General features: G+C 29.9%; 1 protein-coding gene and 1 long non-coding RNA gene across 2 annotated transcripts; one reads left to right on the top strand and one right to left on the bottom strand.

The window, feature by feature from the left end:
• Nucleotides 1-3,997: 3,997 nt before the first annotated feature.
• LOC142645675 (uncharacterized) lies at nt 3,998-5,553 on the top strand. The gene is made up of 3 exons (XR_012846749.1): nt 3,998-4,688; nt 4,807-4,934; nt 5,018-5,553. It is a non-coding gene; the product is annotated as an uncharacterized LOC142645675 (long non-coding RNA).
• Nucleotides 5,554-6,765: 1,212 nt separating this feature from the next.
• Nucleotides 6,766-10,539, bottom strand: LOC113796923 (uncharacterized). Its single transcript, XM_027347218.2, has one exon. The coding sequence runs from the start codon at nt 9,034-9,036 to the stop codon at nt 6,823-6,825; it is 2,214 nt and encodes a 737-aa protein (XP_027203019.2). The 5' UTR covers nt 9,037-10,539; the 3' UTR covers nt 6,766-6,822.
• Nucleotides 10,540-17,689: the final 7,150 nt, after the last annotated feature.

Genomic DNA, 17,689 nt, shown 5'->3' with positions numbered 1-17,689 from the left:
TTGTTTTTCTGGTTATTTTTCTATTTTATTATTCTCTCAGTTTGGATTGCAAATTTCCTAGGAAATTTTCTCCTTTTTCTGGTTTCCAAGTTGTGCAGTTGTTGTTGATGGTGGTTATCCAGAAAACCAGGAAAATAGAAAAAACATTGATATCATCGGTTTGGCTGTTGTGTTGGTGGTTGGTGGTGACTCTTTGAGTAGATAAAAACATGACACACAGAGATTAAGTTGTTTTTTTTGATTGATAAAAATAAAAAACTTTTGTGATTTTTGTTTTTCCCGATGCGCAATATGGATTGGATTGGATTGGTTGGTTGTTTGGATATGCAAATTTTTTTTTCTTTGCTGATTTATCATCAAAGAATTTCATCAGAATTTTCAATCAATTTTTTTGAGGGGAAATATCGATAGTAGAAAAAACAATCGATTGTTTTGATGCAAACTATCAATTCATTCCTTGATTGATTAATTAATTGGACAATCGATTTTTTCGTTCACTAATAATCGATATTGGATATCCTGTATTTCGCCCATCACTTATATTGATGATTATCATCAATATTATTGAAAATTTGATGTAATAACCATGACCATTCAATGAATGTTTCCTGTTGTTGTCATCAAAACTAATCAACCAAACCAAACCAAACCAATCATTATAATGATAAACGATATGATTTGTTTACCATTCTCGACACACGGAGAACAGAAAGAAGTTGAAAAAAACACAAAACTTTCTTTCAATTTTTTATGCAATCGATGATCAGCAACGAAAAAAACGATGTTCAAATAGTAGTCAATAAAGTGATGACGATAATAATGAATTATGTTGTTTTCCTTATTTGTTTGTTTGTTTGTATGTAATGGTCGGGCCAATCAACTTGATGATAATAATGTTTTTGGTGGTGTTGATGATGGTGGTGGTGGCCGCACACCTGCATCACTGCTCTACTGTACGTAGACAAACTACCACACACTGTTTTTTTACCTGTGTGTTTCGATTCGATGTCCACCTATGTTTTGAAATGGTCTTTTATTTTTTGTTGCAAGCAGAAGCAAAACAACCAAACAAAATTAATGGCAATAATTGATTGTTCACAGCTAATGAATTTTTTTTACAGCTATTAACTTACCTGATCAATCGATTGATTTAAAAGCCTAGAAAATGAATAATAAAATGAGAGAGAGAGAGAGAGAGAGAATTCACACATTATTGTGAGCTGTCAATGATGTTTAGTGTGTGTGTGTGTTTTGTCTTCACAAATTAAAATTTTTTTTTATGATGATGCTATTTGATTAGTTTCTGGTTTCTCTTTTCCTCTCTCACTCTCGAAAAAACAAAAAAAATTTTCTACGGAAATTGTCCCATCGATCGATTGATGATGATGATGATTGGCCTACATGACTTTTTTTTTCCCTTGTTGTTTTTTTTTTTTTGTTGTTAGTTTTTTCCCTTGTTTTTGTTGTTGTTGTAAATTTCATTTTGTTTACACAGGCAGACATTTGAAGGAAGAGAGAGAGAGAGAGAGAGAGAGATGTTGTCATGGTAAAAAACAAAAAACATAATAATATGATGAAAATTGGGTGTGAGCCATATAGCTATAGCTATAGCGAAAGAACCATAAAATATGACATTTCCGAAACAAAACAAAATCGACAATGATGATGATGATGAACGACAACATCGATTGATTAAATCGATATTGTCAAATGATGATGATGATGATGATAACTACTCTTCTTTGTTGATAATTGGTGTGAACCATTCATGGTAGTGAAAACTAAAAAAAGAAAATCAATCAATTTGATTGATTAATTTTTATGTTTTTTTTTGAGGAAAAAACAATCGAAGGAGAGAGAGAGAGAGAGAGAGAGAGAGAGAGAGAGAGAGAGAGAGAGAGAGAGAGAGAGAGAATGAGGTGAATATTTTATTTTTTCACCTGATGATAAATTCCATCATTGATTAATTGATTGATTTTATGTTGGAATTTTCATCCATTCATCACCATTTAACCCCCAACGATCATCATCATATGTGGCTATTTCGATCCAATTGATCAACAATGTAGTAGACCACCCACCCCAATCGACAACCAAAAATAATTCATTCTATTTAGATTATTTAAGCTTTTTTTCCAATGAAAATTGAATGAATTTGATTTGATTGATTGATCATATTGATCATATTGATCATATTGATCATCGACAAATGATTCATTTGGAGAGAGAGAGAAGCAGAGAGAAAATATGTTTCACACAAACATCATTCAAATATTGTTTGGATTCATTCATTTTATTATTATTATGGCCTCCCAATTCAGATTATTCAATTCCTTTGATAATTTTCGAATTGGAAAATTTTCAAGTACAGTGTATATATTGTTTGTCAACACATTCACAACGACCAATCGACGAACAACTGAAATGAATTTCAATTTAGGGCAATTTTTTCAATATGGATTTCTCTCTATGGAATTCAAATGTTAAAGGTTTTCCATTATTATCATCATCATCCTCATCAACATCGACCTTTTCTCGATATTTTTGGACAAAAAAAAAAGTTTTGTAATTGAAACTAATATGGTTGCCATTCAAATCAATTATTCTGGTTTGTGAAAAAAACCTCAAAACATCTGTCAATCATTTTTTTCTCTCTCTCTCTCTCTCTCTCTCTCTCTCTCTCTCTCTTTCTCTCTCTCTCTCTCTCTCCTGACTGGTTCGGCTGAATGATTGATATATTTCAATATTGATGATGAAAAACAATTCACTTGTTTTTCACTGTTTAACCAACAAGAAAACTAATAGAGAGATTAACCATTTATTCATTCATTCATTCTCGTTTTTTTCCCGCTTTTTTTTGTCCGAAATTATCCGGGTGTATGTATATATAAAATAACCGATTAATGTGGGCACCTGTGATGTTGTTGTGGTTGGATTTTTTTTTGTTATTCATTCATTCGCTAGGAATAAATTACCCGCTTAAATTAACTGAATGGAATTGTTTCCGAAATACAGATTTTTTTCGAAAAGATTTCTTTCGAAAAACAATGAAACAAATGGATGAATATTTTGATTGATTGATTGATTGATTGTTTACAGTTTTGATTTGTATGGAATGGAACCAACGAAAATGAATTGTCTTCACAGAACCATATTTGATAATGATAATCAAATTAATAACAAATTTTACCGTATGGTTATTTAGTTTTTTTTGACGCCTTTTATATTCTCAACAAAAAAAATTGATTAAATTATCCCGTCCATCTACTGAGGGGTTGACACGTACATTTTTCGTTTTGTTTTGTTTTGTTTTTGTTTTTTTTGGTGTTCACAAATGAATTCATTAAATCAGTGCCAATTTGGTTCATTTGTTCTTGTGTTTGTGTCAGCGTGTGCGGGTTAATGCGCCTATACGGAAATTATTTAATTAACACATTGATTCTATAGTGGTGCAAAAAAAAATTCTTGATAGAATTTCATAATTCTATCGAAAAAAAATAAACATCCAAGAATTAATCAACTTTTTTTCATTTTTTCGTTTGAGAATTTTGTTTGACTTGATGACGATGTGACTTGAATATCATTCTTCTTTTTGTTTTCGTTCATTTTTATCAACAAACTTGCTGCTAACAAATCATCATTTTCCATAAAGTTTCTGGCTTTTTCTTTGCTGTTTCTGTTATCATAAACGATGATGATTTTTCGTTTGTTAATTTAAACTTTTTTCTCCTCTCAATCTAGAGATGGATTTTTCAACTGTTAATTAACCAAAAAATTTTTCTCCAAAATTCATTGAGAGAATTCCAATATTACTACTACCGACTACTATCATTCATTCATTCATTCAGTGATGATTACATCCGTCATAATTTTTTTTGTTTCTGATGTTTTTTTTAAATTGATTTTACTCGCAATAGTAAAATTAGATCAAAAAATCACATTAACACTGCACTGTCCATTCATACATTTTTTCCCTGAAAAAAAATCAAAAATCAAAATTTAACTTTGATGACCCATCATCACATCACATCAAATCAAATTCAATTCGGAAAAAATTTTCTGAATCAAATTTAGAAAGAAGAAAAAAATATTAATTGTTCCCGTTGTGATGATGATGATGGTTGATTGAAATAACAAATTACAACAACATCAGCAACGTAGAAAATAAAAAAAAATTGTTGCACAAAGCTAAGTAGATCAGGAACTCTTTGTGATAGACAGAAAGTCTATGATGGATGGATGAAAAACAAAAGATTTACTATAGAAAAAAGCAGCCAAGCTGTCTAGCAAGTGAAATAAAAAACATGTCTAAATCATCATCATTTTTTTACCTGCAAAGTAAAAAAAAACAATACAAAACAACTCATCTAATCATCATCATCTTTATGATAATTGTCTTGTTGATTTCTCTCTCTCTCTCTCTCTCTCTCTCTCTCTCTCTCTCTCTCTCTCTCTCTCTCTCTCTCTCTCTCTCTCTCTCTCTCTCTGCCGGTTGCTAAAAAAAACATAAATAATTTTTTTTCTTTCCCCCACCGCTCTACCTGCGCACCTGGTTCGATTTACCTGTACACATTTTACCTGCAAATCACATCATAATGTTGATTTTTCTTACCTTCTCTTCTCTTTTCTATACGCCTTAGACAGACAGAGAAAGAAGAACGAAAGAAAATCTATAGGTGATCTATTTGGTAATGAATTTTTCGTTTTGGGTTTCTTTCACCTTGTTCTTTCGGTTCTTTCGTTCACCTTTTTTTGTTTCAAATGTAATTTTTCTTTATTTGTTTATTTGATTTTTCTCTTTGGTAGTTTCTCATCATCATCATCATTACTGGAATCTATTTTTAATAAACCTGGGGTGGAAAAAAAGATTTTCTGACTACCATCATCATCATTTGTTTCAATTATCATCCACAGCCATTATTATCATCGAAAAGGTGTTGATCATTAACCTGAACAAAACAAAACAAAAAACAAAATCCTTTAACTGTTTTATTCTCACTTTTTTTTATTTCACTAGCTGGTTTTATCAAAAATAAAACATTTTTATTTTCCATAGAGTTTGTTGGTGGTCTTTTTTTAAAAAAGTTTTCCTACTGGACGAACAAGTCAAGTTGAATTCGTCTATTTTTTTCCCCTTCATTTTCTGGATAGCACTTGTATGGTTTTTTCTCCTTGGTTGGTTGAAAGATGCAAAAAGAGGGGGGAGAGAGGATGACGAAGGGGGAGAGACAGGACAAGTGGTGGCAAAAAAATTCATCACATCATTTATTATCTTCTTATCTCTCGATTTTTCAAACTTCACACTTCAACTTTGGCCAGAAAAGAAAAATTTACAAAATGTTTTTGTTAATGATGTGAATGATGATTGTTGGCGAGAAAAAAAATTTGAAAAACTGAAAAGAATTTTGTGAACAACAAGAATGATTTCAGACTTATGAAAATTAACCCCCCATTTTCTGGTTTTTGGAAACAGCAAAACAAAATTTTCAATTTTTTTCCAAATCCGAAAAACAACAAAACCGAAAAAACCAAAAAAAAAAAAAAAACATGAAATTCAATGAAACAAAACAATCATTATGATTTTGGAAATTTCTCATGAGATCCAAATCTCATTATCAATGTTGTTTGTTTTTTGTTTGTTAGATAATGAATGAATAAAAAAAATAAAAAGTTGACACGTGTCAAGTTTATCATTTCGTGTATAATTTTTACCTGAATAGTTTTTCGATTGTTGTTGTTGTTGTCATCATTTGATAATGATTATCATTATTATCGATTCACACACACACAAGTGGATCAATTTCTAATGGTTTTTGTTTCCATTTTTGCTGTCAAATGAATTATAATTTCTTTTTTTAACCATTTAGCCTCTGTCTCTCTGTGTGTGTTTATGCGGTGACGCACGTGTGTTTAACGGTTTTTTTTTCATCCCCACCATCATCATTATTGATTGATTGCTCGATGGATCGATATCCCTTCTGTTGTTACCGCAAACAACAACAACATCAGTAACTATAGTAACCATTTTTTTGTAACCAATTTTTGATGACCTTTTGACGATTATCATTATCATTATCTGTTGTTGTTGTTCGTTGATGACAGAAATGATAAATTTTCTTGTAAATCATTTTTTGAATAATAATTATTATTGCTGTTTGTTTATACGTTGAAAGTTTCTGGTCCATTACATTGTATAAAATCTGATAAGGATTTGTTATCGATCGATCAATCAATCATTCCGAGTTTCAAAAAATCAATTTTAAATTGAAAAAATTTATGAATTTTTTTCAAAATTTTTTTTATTTACATTAAAAACAAATGAATGAAAGAAAACAAACAGAATACAAATGTAATGTTTACTTCTTCTTTTTCTCGTTAATGTTGATGATTTATCAATAGTTAATTAAAGAAAATTTTAATGAAATAATTAATTAATTAATTTGGGTGTTTGTTAGAGTGAAACAAGATTCTTTGTGTATGTATTTGTGTGTTTGAGTATGAAAAGTGTTAATGAAAGATATCGTTTGTTGATTGATTGATTGATTGGTTAAAATGATGCTCTATGTTCGCAAAAAAGTATAACAATGAATGAATGAATGAAGGATTCTGTATATCATATATGATGATGAGAAAAATGATTGATACTAATCAAGATAATTGATTGATTGATTGATTATCATTTAAAAAAATGGATGTTTTTTATATGTTACAGAATTGAGATTCCATTATTCCAGTTTCTTTTGTGATGAAATAAATGAGGATTTGGGTTTTGTTTAAGGTTGTTTTTCGTGGTGTTTTCGGTTGTTTTTTTTCTGGTTTTGTCTATGATGAATGATATAATGATGGATGTGCAACAGCAGCAGCAGCAGCATGATGATAATATGCAGCCGAATCATTTGCCATTGTTGTTGTTGATGATGGTGTCATTGGTGATAATGGACTTTGATTATTTGTTTGATTTGATTGATTATTATTATATGCATTACATTGCATTTCATATAATTTCATATCAGCTTTCATATTAGCTTCACCTGATATTAAACTTTGTATTGAAAATGGATTATGTTCACGTTGACCAAAATAATGTGTGGGATCTTTTAATTGACCTGTGGTTGTAAAAAACATACTTGTTTGATGTAATAAATTTGGATCGGTTAATGTATTACGATGACCATTACCACCACCACCAATAACACCTTGTTGACCATATAAATTCATATGATCATTTATAGTATTATTATGATGATTATGATGTTGTTGTTGTTGTTGTTGATGATGTAAATGTTGTTGCTGTTGCTGCTGTTGTTGTTGTTGTTGATGATGATGATGTAATTGATGATGATGCGGATGTTGTTGTTGTTGATGCGAATGATGTTGCTGTTGTTGATGTAAATGTTGATTATTATTATCCAACATTTTTGTACAATGATCATCTAATGTTGTTTGATTATGATTTAAACCATTTAATTGATGTCTTTGTTGTTGTTGCTGTTGTTGTTGTTGTTGTTGTTGTTGATGATGTTGTTCAAGTTGATGTTGTATATATGAATTATTCATTATACCATTCATTGTTGAATGTAATGATGTCATATTTGTTGCTGTTGCATCAATCGATGATGATTTATTTGAATGATTACCACCATTACTACTATTTGATGATAAATTACTATTTGTATTTTTATGATGATGATGATGATGTCGATGATTATGTGTTGATGATGATGTTTGTGATGATGATGATGTTGTTGAACCATCTTTTTTGTCACATTTAAAACGTTTTTGTCTTCGTAAATAACAACCATTTTCAAACATATTACCCGATTCAGGATGAAGAGTCCAAAAACTTCCTTTACCAGGTTTATCTGGTGTACGTGGTACTTTTAGAAAACAATCATTAAAACTTAATGAATGTCTAATAGAATTTTGCCAACGTTGTTGATTTTGACGATAATATGGAAATAGATCCATAATGAATTGATAAATTTCACTTAATGTTAACATTTTATTTGGACAATTTTGTATAGCCATTGTTATTAATGATATATATGAATATGGTGGTTTTGCATGTGTATAACTACGACGATATGTTTTATCAGCTCTAGCACGTTGTAATAATGCATTTGTACTTGATGATGAATCCATTGAGCTATTATTCTGATTATTTTGATTATTATTTGATAATGGTGGTGATGAATAATCATTAGTATTATTTAATTGTGTTGTATGACCAATATTAGTTCCAATATGATGATGCTGTTGTTGTACTAAACGTCCTAATGATGATCCTGTTATAATATTTGTTGCTGATGCTGCTGTTGCTGTTAAACATGGTGATGTTGAATGATGATTACCATTATTTTGTGCTGATGTTGCTGATAATGGTGATAATGGTTGTTGATGATTATTACTGTTTGGTATTGCTGGTGATAAACAAGGTCCATCTGAATTTGATGCTATTGCACCACCACCACCACCATTATTATCATTTGATGATGATGATGATGCTGATGATGCGGATGATGATGGTGTTGCTGTTGCTGATAAATTATTATTATTCAAACATGATGCTGAGGCGGAAATTGATGCGGCAGCTAAACCAATTAATGTACCACCAATACCACCACCACCAATAATACCATTCGATGTTTGATGTAACATTGATGTATTTGGCACAAATATTTGTTGGCTATTTGTTGATGCTGTTGTTGTCGATGATGTCGCTGATGATGATGATACCGGTGTTGATGATGTTGATGTTGAATAATTTGTTGCAATCATATTATTTAAACTATTTACCTGTGATGCTAAATGATGTTGATATGATGATGATAATGTTGATGATTGACTCATTATTATTGTATTATTTTGATGATTATTTAGACCAATATTCATATTATTATTCAAATGAGGAGGATAACTATTTGTTGATGATGATGATGATAATGGTGATGATGATGATGATGATGATAAAGATTGTAATTCAAATTGTTCTTGGTATTGTTGTTGTTGTTGTTGTTTATCTTGATAATTCAACATTTCTTTGTTTACAAAAAAAAAAATGTTTTTCTCAAAAGGTTTTTTTAAAAAAATTCGGGCACTTTCAAAAAAATTTAACAAAACATCAGAAAAACACCAGAAAATCAACAGAAAATCAAGAAAAATGTCAAAAATCAACAAACAAAACAAGGAATTTTGTCACTTTGTTTATTGTAATTATATAATGAATTTGGGCATCAAAGTGTTGTTGATCTGCATCTGTTTGTTTGTTTTGTTTAATATAAAGTTTTTCATTTATTTCACTGAATTTAAAAATAAAGATAATGTTTACAAAGTGTGTGTGTGATGCTTGTTTAAGATGATTTAAGTTGTTGAATTTTTGTTGATTATTATTTTTATTGAAGGAATATTACTTAATTTAAGATGATGATGATGATGAATAAATTTTCATTATTCTGTTCATCATTTGAATGTTTGCTTGTTTGTTTGTTTGTTTGAATTGGGTGATGTTTGATTGTTTGTACACAGCAAACAAACAAACAAATATTTGATGGTATTTTTGTTGGTTTTTGGATAATATTCAGTTAGTTTGATTTGCTTGATTTGGTTGGTTGGTTGGTTGGTTAATATTTTTTTTTCATTAATTTTCACATCGAAACACACAGACAGAGAATATAAAGACACACAGAAGAATCCGGTTGGACAAATTTTTATCGTTTGAAAATTAAACTAAAAACAAACATTCAAACAAACAAGCAAATATTGTTTTATCACCCGAAACACATCCAATGATGATGTTTGATGTTTGAAGAATTTTGTTTTGTTTTCAAAAATTATTATTATATAGACTAAATCTATGAATACAGGGTGTTTTGGTTTATGAAGAAGTTTTGTTTTGTTTTTGAAAATTTTTGTTTGAAACTTTTTTTTCTGGTTCGGTTCTGGTTGATGGATTCGTTATTATTATTCGTAGTTAGAAGGTTTTTCTCTAGTGTTTTTCTCTTCTGGTTGAATATTCGTTATACGATGATGATGATGATGGGTAGTTGAGATGCGTTTTGTTTGTTTGTTTGCTTATTTTTATTTGTGTTTGGTACACACAAGCAGGATTCTTTAGCATTTGTTGTTGTTTGGTTTATGCGTATTTGATGTATTTTGTTGTTTGACTTTCAAACATTATATGATGATTGAGACAAACATTTTTTTTTTGTTGACCATAATGCAAACACACACACACACAACGAATACACAATGTGAAAAAAACTGAATTGTGAATGGAACAAACTAACCCAAAATACTCTCTCTCTCTCTCTCTATGTTTGTGTGTGTAAAATATACTTCAAAATAAAAAAAAACAAACTTTTCTCTCTCTCTTAGTGTGTATATTTCGCGCACTCTATCTTTCTCTCCCTATCTCTATCTTTGACTGGTTTTTTGTTGTTGTTTGAGAAAATTTGGTTCATAAAATCGTAATGCTTCTTCCAATTTACAGAATGTGTTCACAATTGAATGAATGAATGTGTTTGTTTTTGCCATTGCCCCGTTTTATCAGTTAAAGCAGTAGAACAAGCCAATGGTTTTTTACTCTCTCTCTATATATTTTCAGTGTAATGATAAAATGAAAATATTATCTACTTTGTTTTGGGTTAAAATAGTAGGTAAACACAAGCAAGCGATAAAACACGCCCATTTTTGTTGAATAAATAAAGTAAAAATTGTTTCTGATTGGCTGATCGATATCGTACAGGACACACCTTTGTCTGTTTTCTTTGACTATTTACACAGTTGTTGTTGTTGCTGTTGTTGTCTGTTATCTGTCATCATCATCATTCAACATCGATGATATTATCAAATAATCATCGGTTGATGACGATGATGACAAAATGAAACACGAATAATCCAGAATAATGAACAAAAGTCACCAGAAAAAAAAATATTTTTTCCTGATAATTAGAAATTTTCGTTTGTTTGTTCGTTTTTTTCTGCTTTTTACTTGACAGTAACACAGAATATGAAAAAAAAGGTTTTTTGGCGAATCATAATAATGAAAAAAAAATTCTGGTAAAAATAATAATAATTTTCATTTCAAAAAAATCAATATTCTCTAGGTGTTTCTTTTCTGTGTTTCTCTGGGTTAACAAAAAATGATGTTGTAAAAATTTCTTTGCGTTGTAAATAACCATCGCCATCGTCGAAAAAAAAGCCAAAAACCAAATGAAAATCTCATTCAAATATTATGAGATTTCTCATTACAAATCTTTATAATAATAATCCTAATATTACAACATTTTTACAGCAAACTATTTTTTGGACTAATAATCATATTACCATAGAGAGTCACCATACACTAGATAAAATCAAGCCGACAAATATTTTTGTGTTTTCAATATTGAAAAACATTTATTTGTTGTGGATAAACATTTGGTAACAAAAAACCAAATGAAAATCGAATGAAAATCACAATCTGCATACAAACACTCAGTAACTTACTTACATCATCATGCTGATAGTGATGTAGTGTTGTTGTTGCCAGGTAAATATATCTGGAAACTACAGCAAAATCATCTTATCTTAGTGGTGGTGAAGGTGGGGAAAAAAATCTAATTACTATGAAGTTTTCAATTGCCAAAAACAAAAAAGACATTGCTTTTGGAAACAAACAAGCAGCAAAAACTCTCTAAAGTAATTTCTCTCATTCATTCATTCATTGATTGTCGTCACAAATTGACCCTTGAAATCACCTGTGTGTGTGTTATGTTTATTGAGGTTATTGAGCTTGTAATAAACAGCAGAAAAAGAAAGCAGAAAGAAAAAGAAAGCAGAGAAAACTTATTCTTCAAGAAAAAAAAATCTATTTTATTGATGATGATGTCATCATCAAGATCAAGATTATTATGTTTGATGATAATTGAGACCATAGTTGAGTTGAAATAGTGTTTTGTAATAAACGCGGTACAAGATGAAAAAAAGCGGCAAATCTTTCAAAATCCTGAATATTCCTTTAAAAAAATATTCAAATTCAATGGGAGGTCTGATGATTTTTGTTGTTTTCGTTGTTTTTTACAATCTTTCAATTTTACAATCAAAGAAAATTTTCTTTGTTTTTACTTTTACCGAATTGAAAAAAAATTCGTTCATTCGGTGTGTGTTTTGGTTTTTACAATCCCAATCAATCGATCAGATTCGTATTTGATTACCGGTTTTTTTTTTTGTTTTGTTTCTGTTTACCGCCTTTTTTATTATTTTGTTTTCATTTGTTTTTTTGATCATTTGCCGTCATTTTTTTTTCATCATATAAATTCTGTGTCTACCTGGATTGATTGGTTGTTGAAATATTTTTTTTTTTTCATCTTGGCTTTATGTGAATGTCGTAGTTTTTTTTTATTGAATCAAAAAAACAAAAAAAATCCAGTCTAAAACATAAAAGTCTATCGAGGTACAAGGTGTTGATTTTCCATTCTCTCTCTCTCTCTCTCTCTCTCTCTCTCTCTCTCTCTCTCTCTCTCTCTCTCTCTCTCTCACCTGGATTGAATGAATGAATTTTCTATGATGAAAGTTGTTGCGTACATTTGTTGTTGTTGTTGTTGATCATCATTAATTTTTTGGTCATCGAACTGATATGATATATAAGTGGTAAAAATATTGATGATAAACAAAATGACGAGATAAGAAAATTATGTACACGTGCAATCATCATTGATTGATTGATTGATTGATTTTTGTTGTTGTTGTAGCTAAGGCTCATGAAAAAGATCATTACCATTTGAACTTTTGATGAAAAAAAAACATGATGATAATCAATCAATCGATCAATATTGATCAATATTGATAGTACATTTGGGTTTTTTTTCGAGAAAAAAACCAAAAACAAAAAAAAAATTTGGATTAAAAATCAAGTGGGTGTGTTTGGTGGGCGGATCATCGCTATGATCAGCCAATCAATTGAAACAAAACAGAAATTGTTTTTCCCCTCCCCTTTCCATCCCCCCTATTAACCAAAAATATTGTTTATTTACTCTTTTTTCTTTCGGTAAATTTTATTTGTTTTGCTCATTTTTTGTTTCTGGATCTCATTTTTGATCTCTTCTCACTCACTCTATATATCACATATTGATCAATCAATCAATCAACCATTCAGCCAACCAACCAACCAGCCAATCATCATGATAGTCACACAAAATTAAGTTTTTCTTTGTATCTAAAAATGAAAATATCAATAAACTTTTTTTTTCTATTTAGTTTGTACTTTGGATTCGACCTTTGTACAAAAAAAATAAATATATTGGCCAGAAAACAAAACGAAAAAATTGATTACAACATCGAAGAGAGAGAGAGAGAGAGAGAGAGAGAAAACGAAACAATTTATATCACATGATGATGATTTGAACTGTTTTTTTTTCGGGGGTAGGAAAGAGGAAAATGGAGAGGAAGGTCTAACAAACAAACAAACAACCAGCTGAAAACCAGTTCCAATTTTTTTTTTTGTTTCTTTGAAAGCGATCAGGAATCGGTCATCCATCCATCCAACCAACTATAACCAACCGATCAGCTAACCAATATTCAATTCTCTTTTGCTCTCGTTTATCAATCAGTAGATTTTTATTTTTGTTCGTTTGCTTAACCTAACCCCTCTTTCCATGCACACACTCCAATCTTGATCCCATTGGAGTAAGGTCTCGAGAGAGAGAGAAGATAACCTTCTTGTTCTTATTTCTCATCGATTCAAGCTGGTTTTGTTTTTGTTTTTTTGCCCCTTATTTTGTCTAAATAAACTAAAATATTTGATAAAATAATGATGATGAAAAGCACTTGAAATGTCACGCACATTCCACATATATTGATTATGAAAAAAAGAGAAAAAATTTAAGCTAATAAAACGAAAAACAAAAAACTGGCCAAATGATGAATTCAAAGGGAAAATATGGTTTGCTTGTTTAGATAGATAAAGAATTGGATAAAGATTCTTGTTTGTTTATTCTTTAGGCGTGTGTTTATTCATTCATTGATTGTCATCAGTTGTTTGTTGCTTTTGTTTGATTGATATCAACCGGGAAAAATATTTTTTTTTGTTGATATTTTCAAGATAATTTCCCGAAAACTTTCCAAAAAAAAATTGATTATTATCAATTAATTAAATTTGAAAAAACTGCAAAATTATGATTCAGGGTTGGCACAACTTTTACCGGTTTTCGGTTTTCTTTTCCCTCATACACTACATTCACCTTTTCAGTTGGTATGGTTGCGATTGGATGGATGTGCAAACACACCAGCACCACCACCACCACCACCAATAACAATAATATTATTAATAGGAAATTGATGGCAAACCAAACCAAATAAACATGAACAAAATGAACGAATCATGCAAATATTTGATATTTAGAAAAACATCAGGAATCAGAATAATGATTCGTGTACCCGAAAAATGAATGAATGAATAGCAACGGTAGCAGAATATTCTGTTCCTGGTTTTTTTCTATTGGTTGGTGGGGTTAACATCCATGTAACAAATTCAATTCAGTTCGTTACACATAATGTGATTTGTTTGAATTTCTTCTTTTCTCTCTCTTTCTCAATGATAATATTTACCTTTAAAAAAATCCAACTCTTTCAACTAAAGTTTCACTATTTTGACCCGGTAAGCATCTTCTATTGTGTGTGTGTGTGCGAGTGATGTTTGTGTGTATTTAGCTTATTATTATTATTATTATTATCAATCAAAATGAATAAATATTTAGAAAGAATCATTGAAACACACACACGTTTACACAATGTTTTTTTTTCTCTTGATTTTTATACAAATATTGATTCATTCGAGAATCAAATTGAATTGAATTGAATACAGGTTTTGATTCAACAACATGATTCGATTATTATCGATGTCAAACAATCGATTGTTTGATTTGATTTGCCCCCATTTACCGGGAATTATTTTCCGGGATCACTGTGTGTGTGAATATTTCGGTAAATGTATCATCATCCTCGTATAATTTAATTAACAATTTTCACAGTTTTTTTTTGTTTGTTTTTTTGTTTTTAAATTGATAAACGATGATGATTGAGAAGAAGAAGAAGAAGTGGGAGAGAGGAGGAAAAAGAAAAACAAATGAGCAGATGAACAAATGTTTATCCAGGTAAATATTTGAATTCGAATGTTTTTTTTTGTCAATATCAACAACAACGAAAGCAAAAATAACAGTAGTAGCACAGTGACGGTGGAAATAGACATCATTATCAAAATGTTGAAAATTTCGTTTGTTTTTATTTGTTAAATAAAAAATGAACAATATTTGACATTTCCAGCAGGAATAATAATTTGATTAGTTGTGAACACAAATGATGATGACCTGGAAAATTTTTTGGAAAGTTTTTCTAAAAGTTTTTCTACCTGCAGGTTTAAATATCAATGTTGTTGTTCGCTGATTGTAACGATTTTTTATTTTCTTTGTTTGTTTGTAAAAGTTTTTCTGTTGTCGAAAAGAAAAACAGAAAAACAAAAACAGAAAAAAAACATTTTTATTTACAAAATGGAAGAAATCTTTCCGGCAACCAAAAAAAGAAAGAAAGAAAGAAGGAAAAAGGAAAATATTTTCCGGAAATGAATCACTCGCTCACTCACTGTTTTCGATTCTTTTCATTTTTGTAATTCCTATGACAACAACAATGATGGACGGGGGTGGTGGTGGTGAAACAATGGACAATTTTGATCACTTGATTCTGTTTATCAGCCATACATACGTACTGTCATCATTTTCGAAAAAAAAACAAAACAAAATTCTTATTTGTCCATTCATCCATAATATATTCATAGGTCCATCAGTGTTTCTGTTTCTGTTTGTTTGTCTATATCTACATCATCAGTTTGTTACTGTGTAAACAAACAAACAAACAAACATGAAAAATCCATTTTGAAACGTCGACAACAACAAAATATGATACGATTCTTTCATCATCATCGTTGTTGTTGTTGTTACGAAATAACAAAAAACCATTATCCATCTCTGTTTGTGTGTGTGTTTTTTGAAAAAATGCGAATATTGGACGATTTTTCGTTGCGCCCAGAATTGCCCAGTTTTTTATTATTATTCTGTATGTTGCATAACCATTATTCTGTAAATGTATTCTGTATTTTTTTCTCCACTGAATATTGAATTTTTTTGTGAATCGAAAATTTGGATGTTTTGAAAAAACAAATAGAAAAATCGGAAATGAAAACTTTTTTGCTTTGATCAAATAAATAAGAAGTAAAGAAAAGAATATTCTGTTTTTTCAATCTAAATAAACAAAACAAACAAACAAACAGTCGAAATAGCCGTTTCCTTTTCCATCATCATCATCATCATTCATTCATTGCAGAGAAAATGAATTTGAAATTTTGAAATTTTGAAATTGAAAAATCTAAAATTCAATGAGAAAAAAACAAAAAATCAAACGGATCAAAATTTATTCTCTGATTTACATCATCATCATCCTGATGATGAAATCTTTCACTTTCAAGTCAGATTGATTGATTGATTTTGGTTTTCGGCTGATTTGATTGATTGATCGGTTGCCTTACGGATGCTTATGACGATGATGATGGGAAATTATCGCTTAAAGCAACGTTTCAATCATCGTTTTTTTTCCATGAATTTTGCATCCAAATGAATCGTTTTTTCGCTTGTTTTTGTTTTCGAGTTTCCGTTTCCAATAAATTATCTTTTTCCTTTGTTGTTGTTGTTGTTGTTGAAGGGAATGACTTTATAATTTGTCAAAATATTATCATCATCATCATCATCAAATCAAAATCGATGCCTATTTCGACAGCATTATGTATGTATGTGTAAATAATTAATCCTCTTTAAATGAGAAAATTATTATTATGGCTTAATTATTAAGGCATAGGTAGTTAAGTAGGTAGGCAGGTAGAGAGGTAGGAACGACATTTTTTTGTCAATTTTCGTTTAAAAAAAAGTAAAAATACCGTTTTGTTGTTTGTTTGTTGTTTGTTGTTTAATCTACTTATCGAATTAAAGAAAATATAGAAGAAAATCTTTTGTATATTAACCCCGAAACTTCCGATCGGGTTTTTCGCTCTCGTTTTGATTGTGGTTTTTTTCTTTCACTGTTCCCAAAAACGTTTTCCGTTAGGTAATAATGCTTATGATGATGTTGCTGATGATGATGATGATGGATCAAAATTGATCCTGTTTCTGGTATTAAGCAAAAAAAGAAATCGTTTATTTTGACAAACAAAGCAAAAAAACCGATAACTTTATTTACTTTACTTAAAATTTACTTTAAGGAAAATATTCCCGTTTGTGACACGTGTTTCTTGTAATTTTATTTAAAAAAAAAAAAAAATTCTGATTGAAAATTAATTAGATTCGGAAATTCGCCTATTTCCACACCTCTCTCTCTCTCTCTCTCTCTCTCTTGATTTTGTTTGAACGTCGTCATCGTTAATGATTTTCGGCCAAAAAAATCCCATATTTGTTTACCCGGAAAAATATTTTCATCATCCGAGTATTTCCGAAGATTTTCTTCGTGTTTACCATGTGTGTGGCCAAATAAACATTGCCACACTTTTTGTCGATAAAAAGGCAAACCTTTTTTTTGATTAACCTTTTTTTTCTAGCAGCAGCCGAACAAATCGACAAAAAAACATTAATAAATCTTTGATTTCTCGGGTGTGAAAATCTGGATTTACAAA

Source organism: Dermatophagoides pteronyssinus, unplaced genomic scaffold (assembly GCF_027571235.1).
Source record: "Dermatophagoides pteronyssinus isolate colony J.1.1.1.1 unplaced genomic scaffold, Derpt_VIB-CSIC_2022.12 sq0018, whole genome shotgun sequence".
In the NCBI taxonomy this organism is placed as follows: domain Eukaryota; kingdom Metazoa; phylum Arthropoda; class Arachnida; order Sarcoptiformes; family Pyroglyphidae; genus Dermatophagoides; species Dermatophagoides pteronyssinus.
The sequence above is the reverse complement of the archived record's forward strand: the minus strand, read 5'-3'. Positions and strand labels throughout refer to the sequence as shown.

Coding starts and splice junctions, on each gene's coding strand:
- LOC113796923 (XM_027347218.2), bottom strand. CDS start 9,036: ATGTTGAATTATCAAGATAAACAACAACAACAACAACAATACCAAGAA.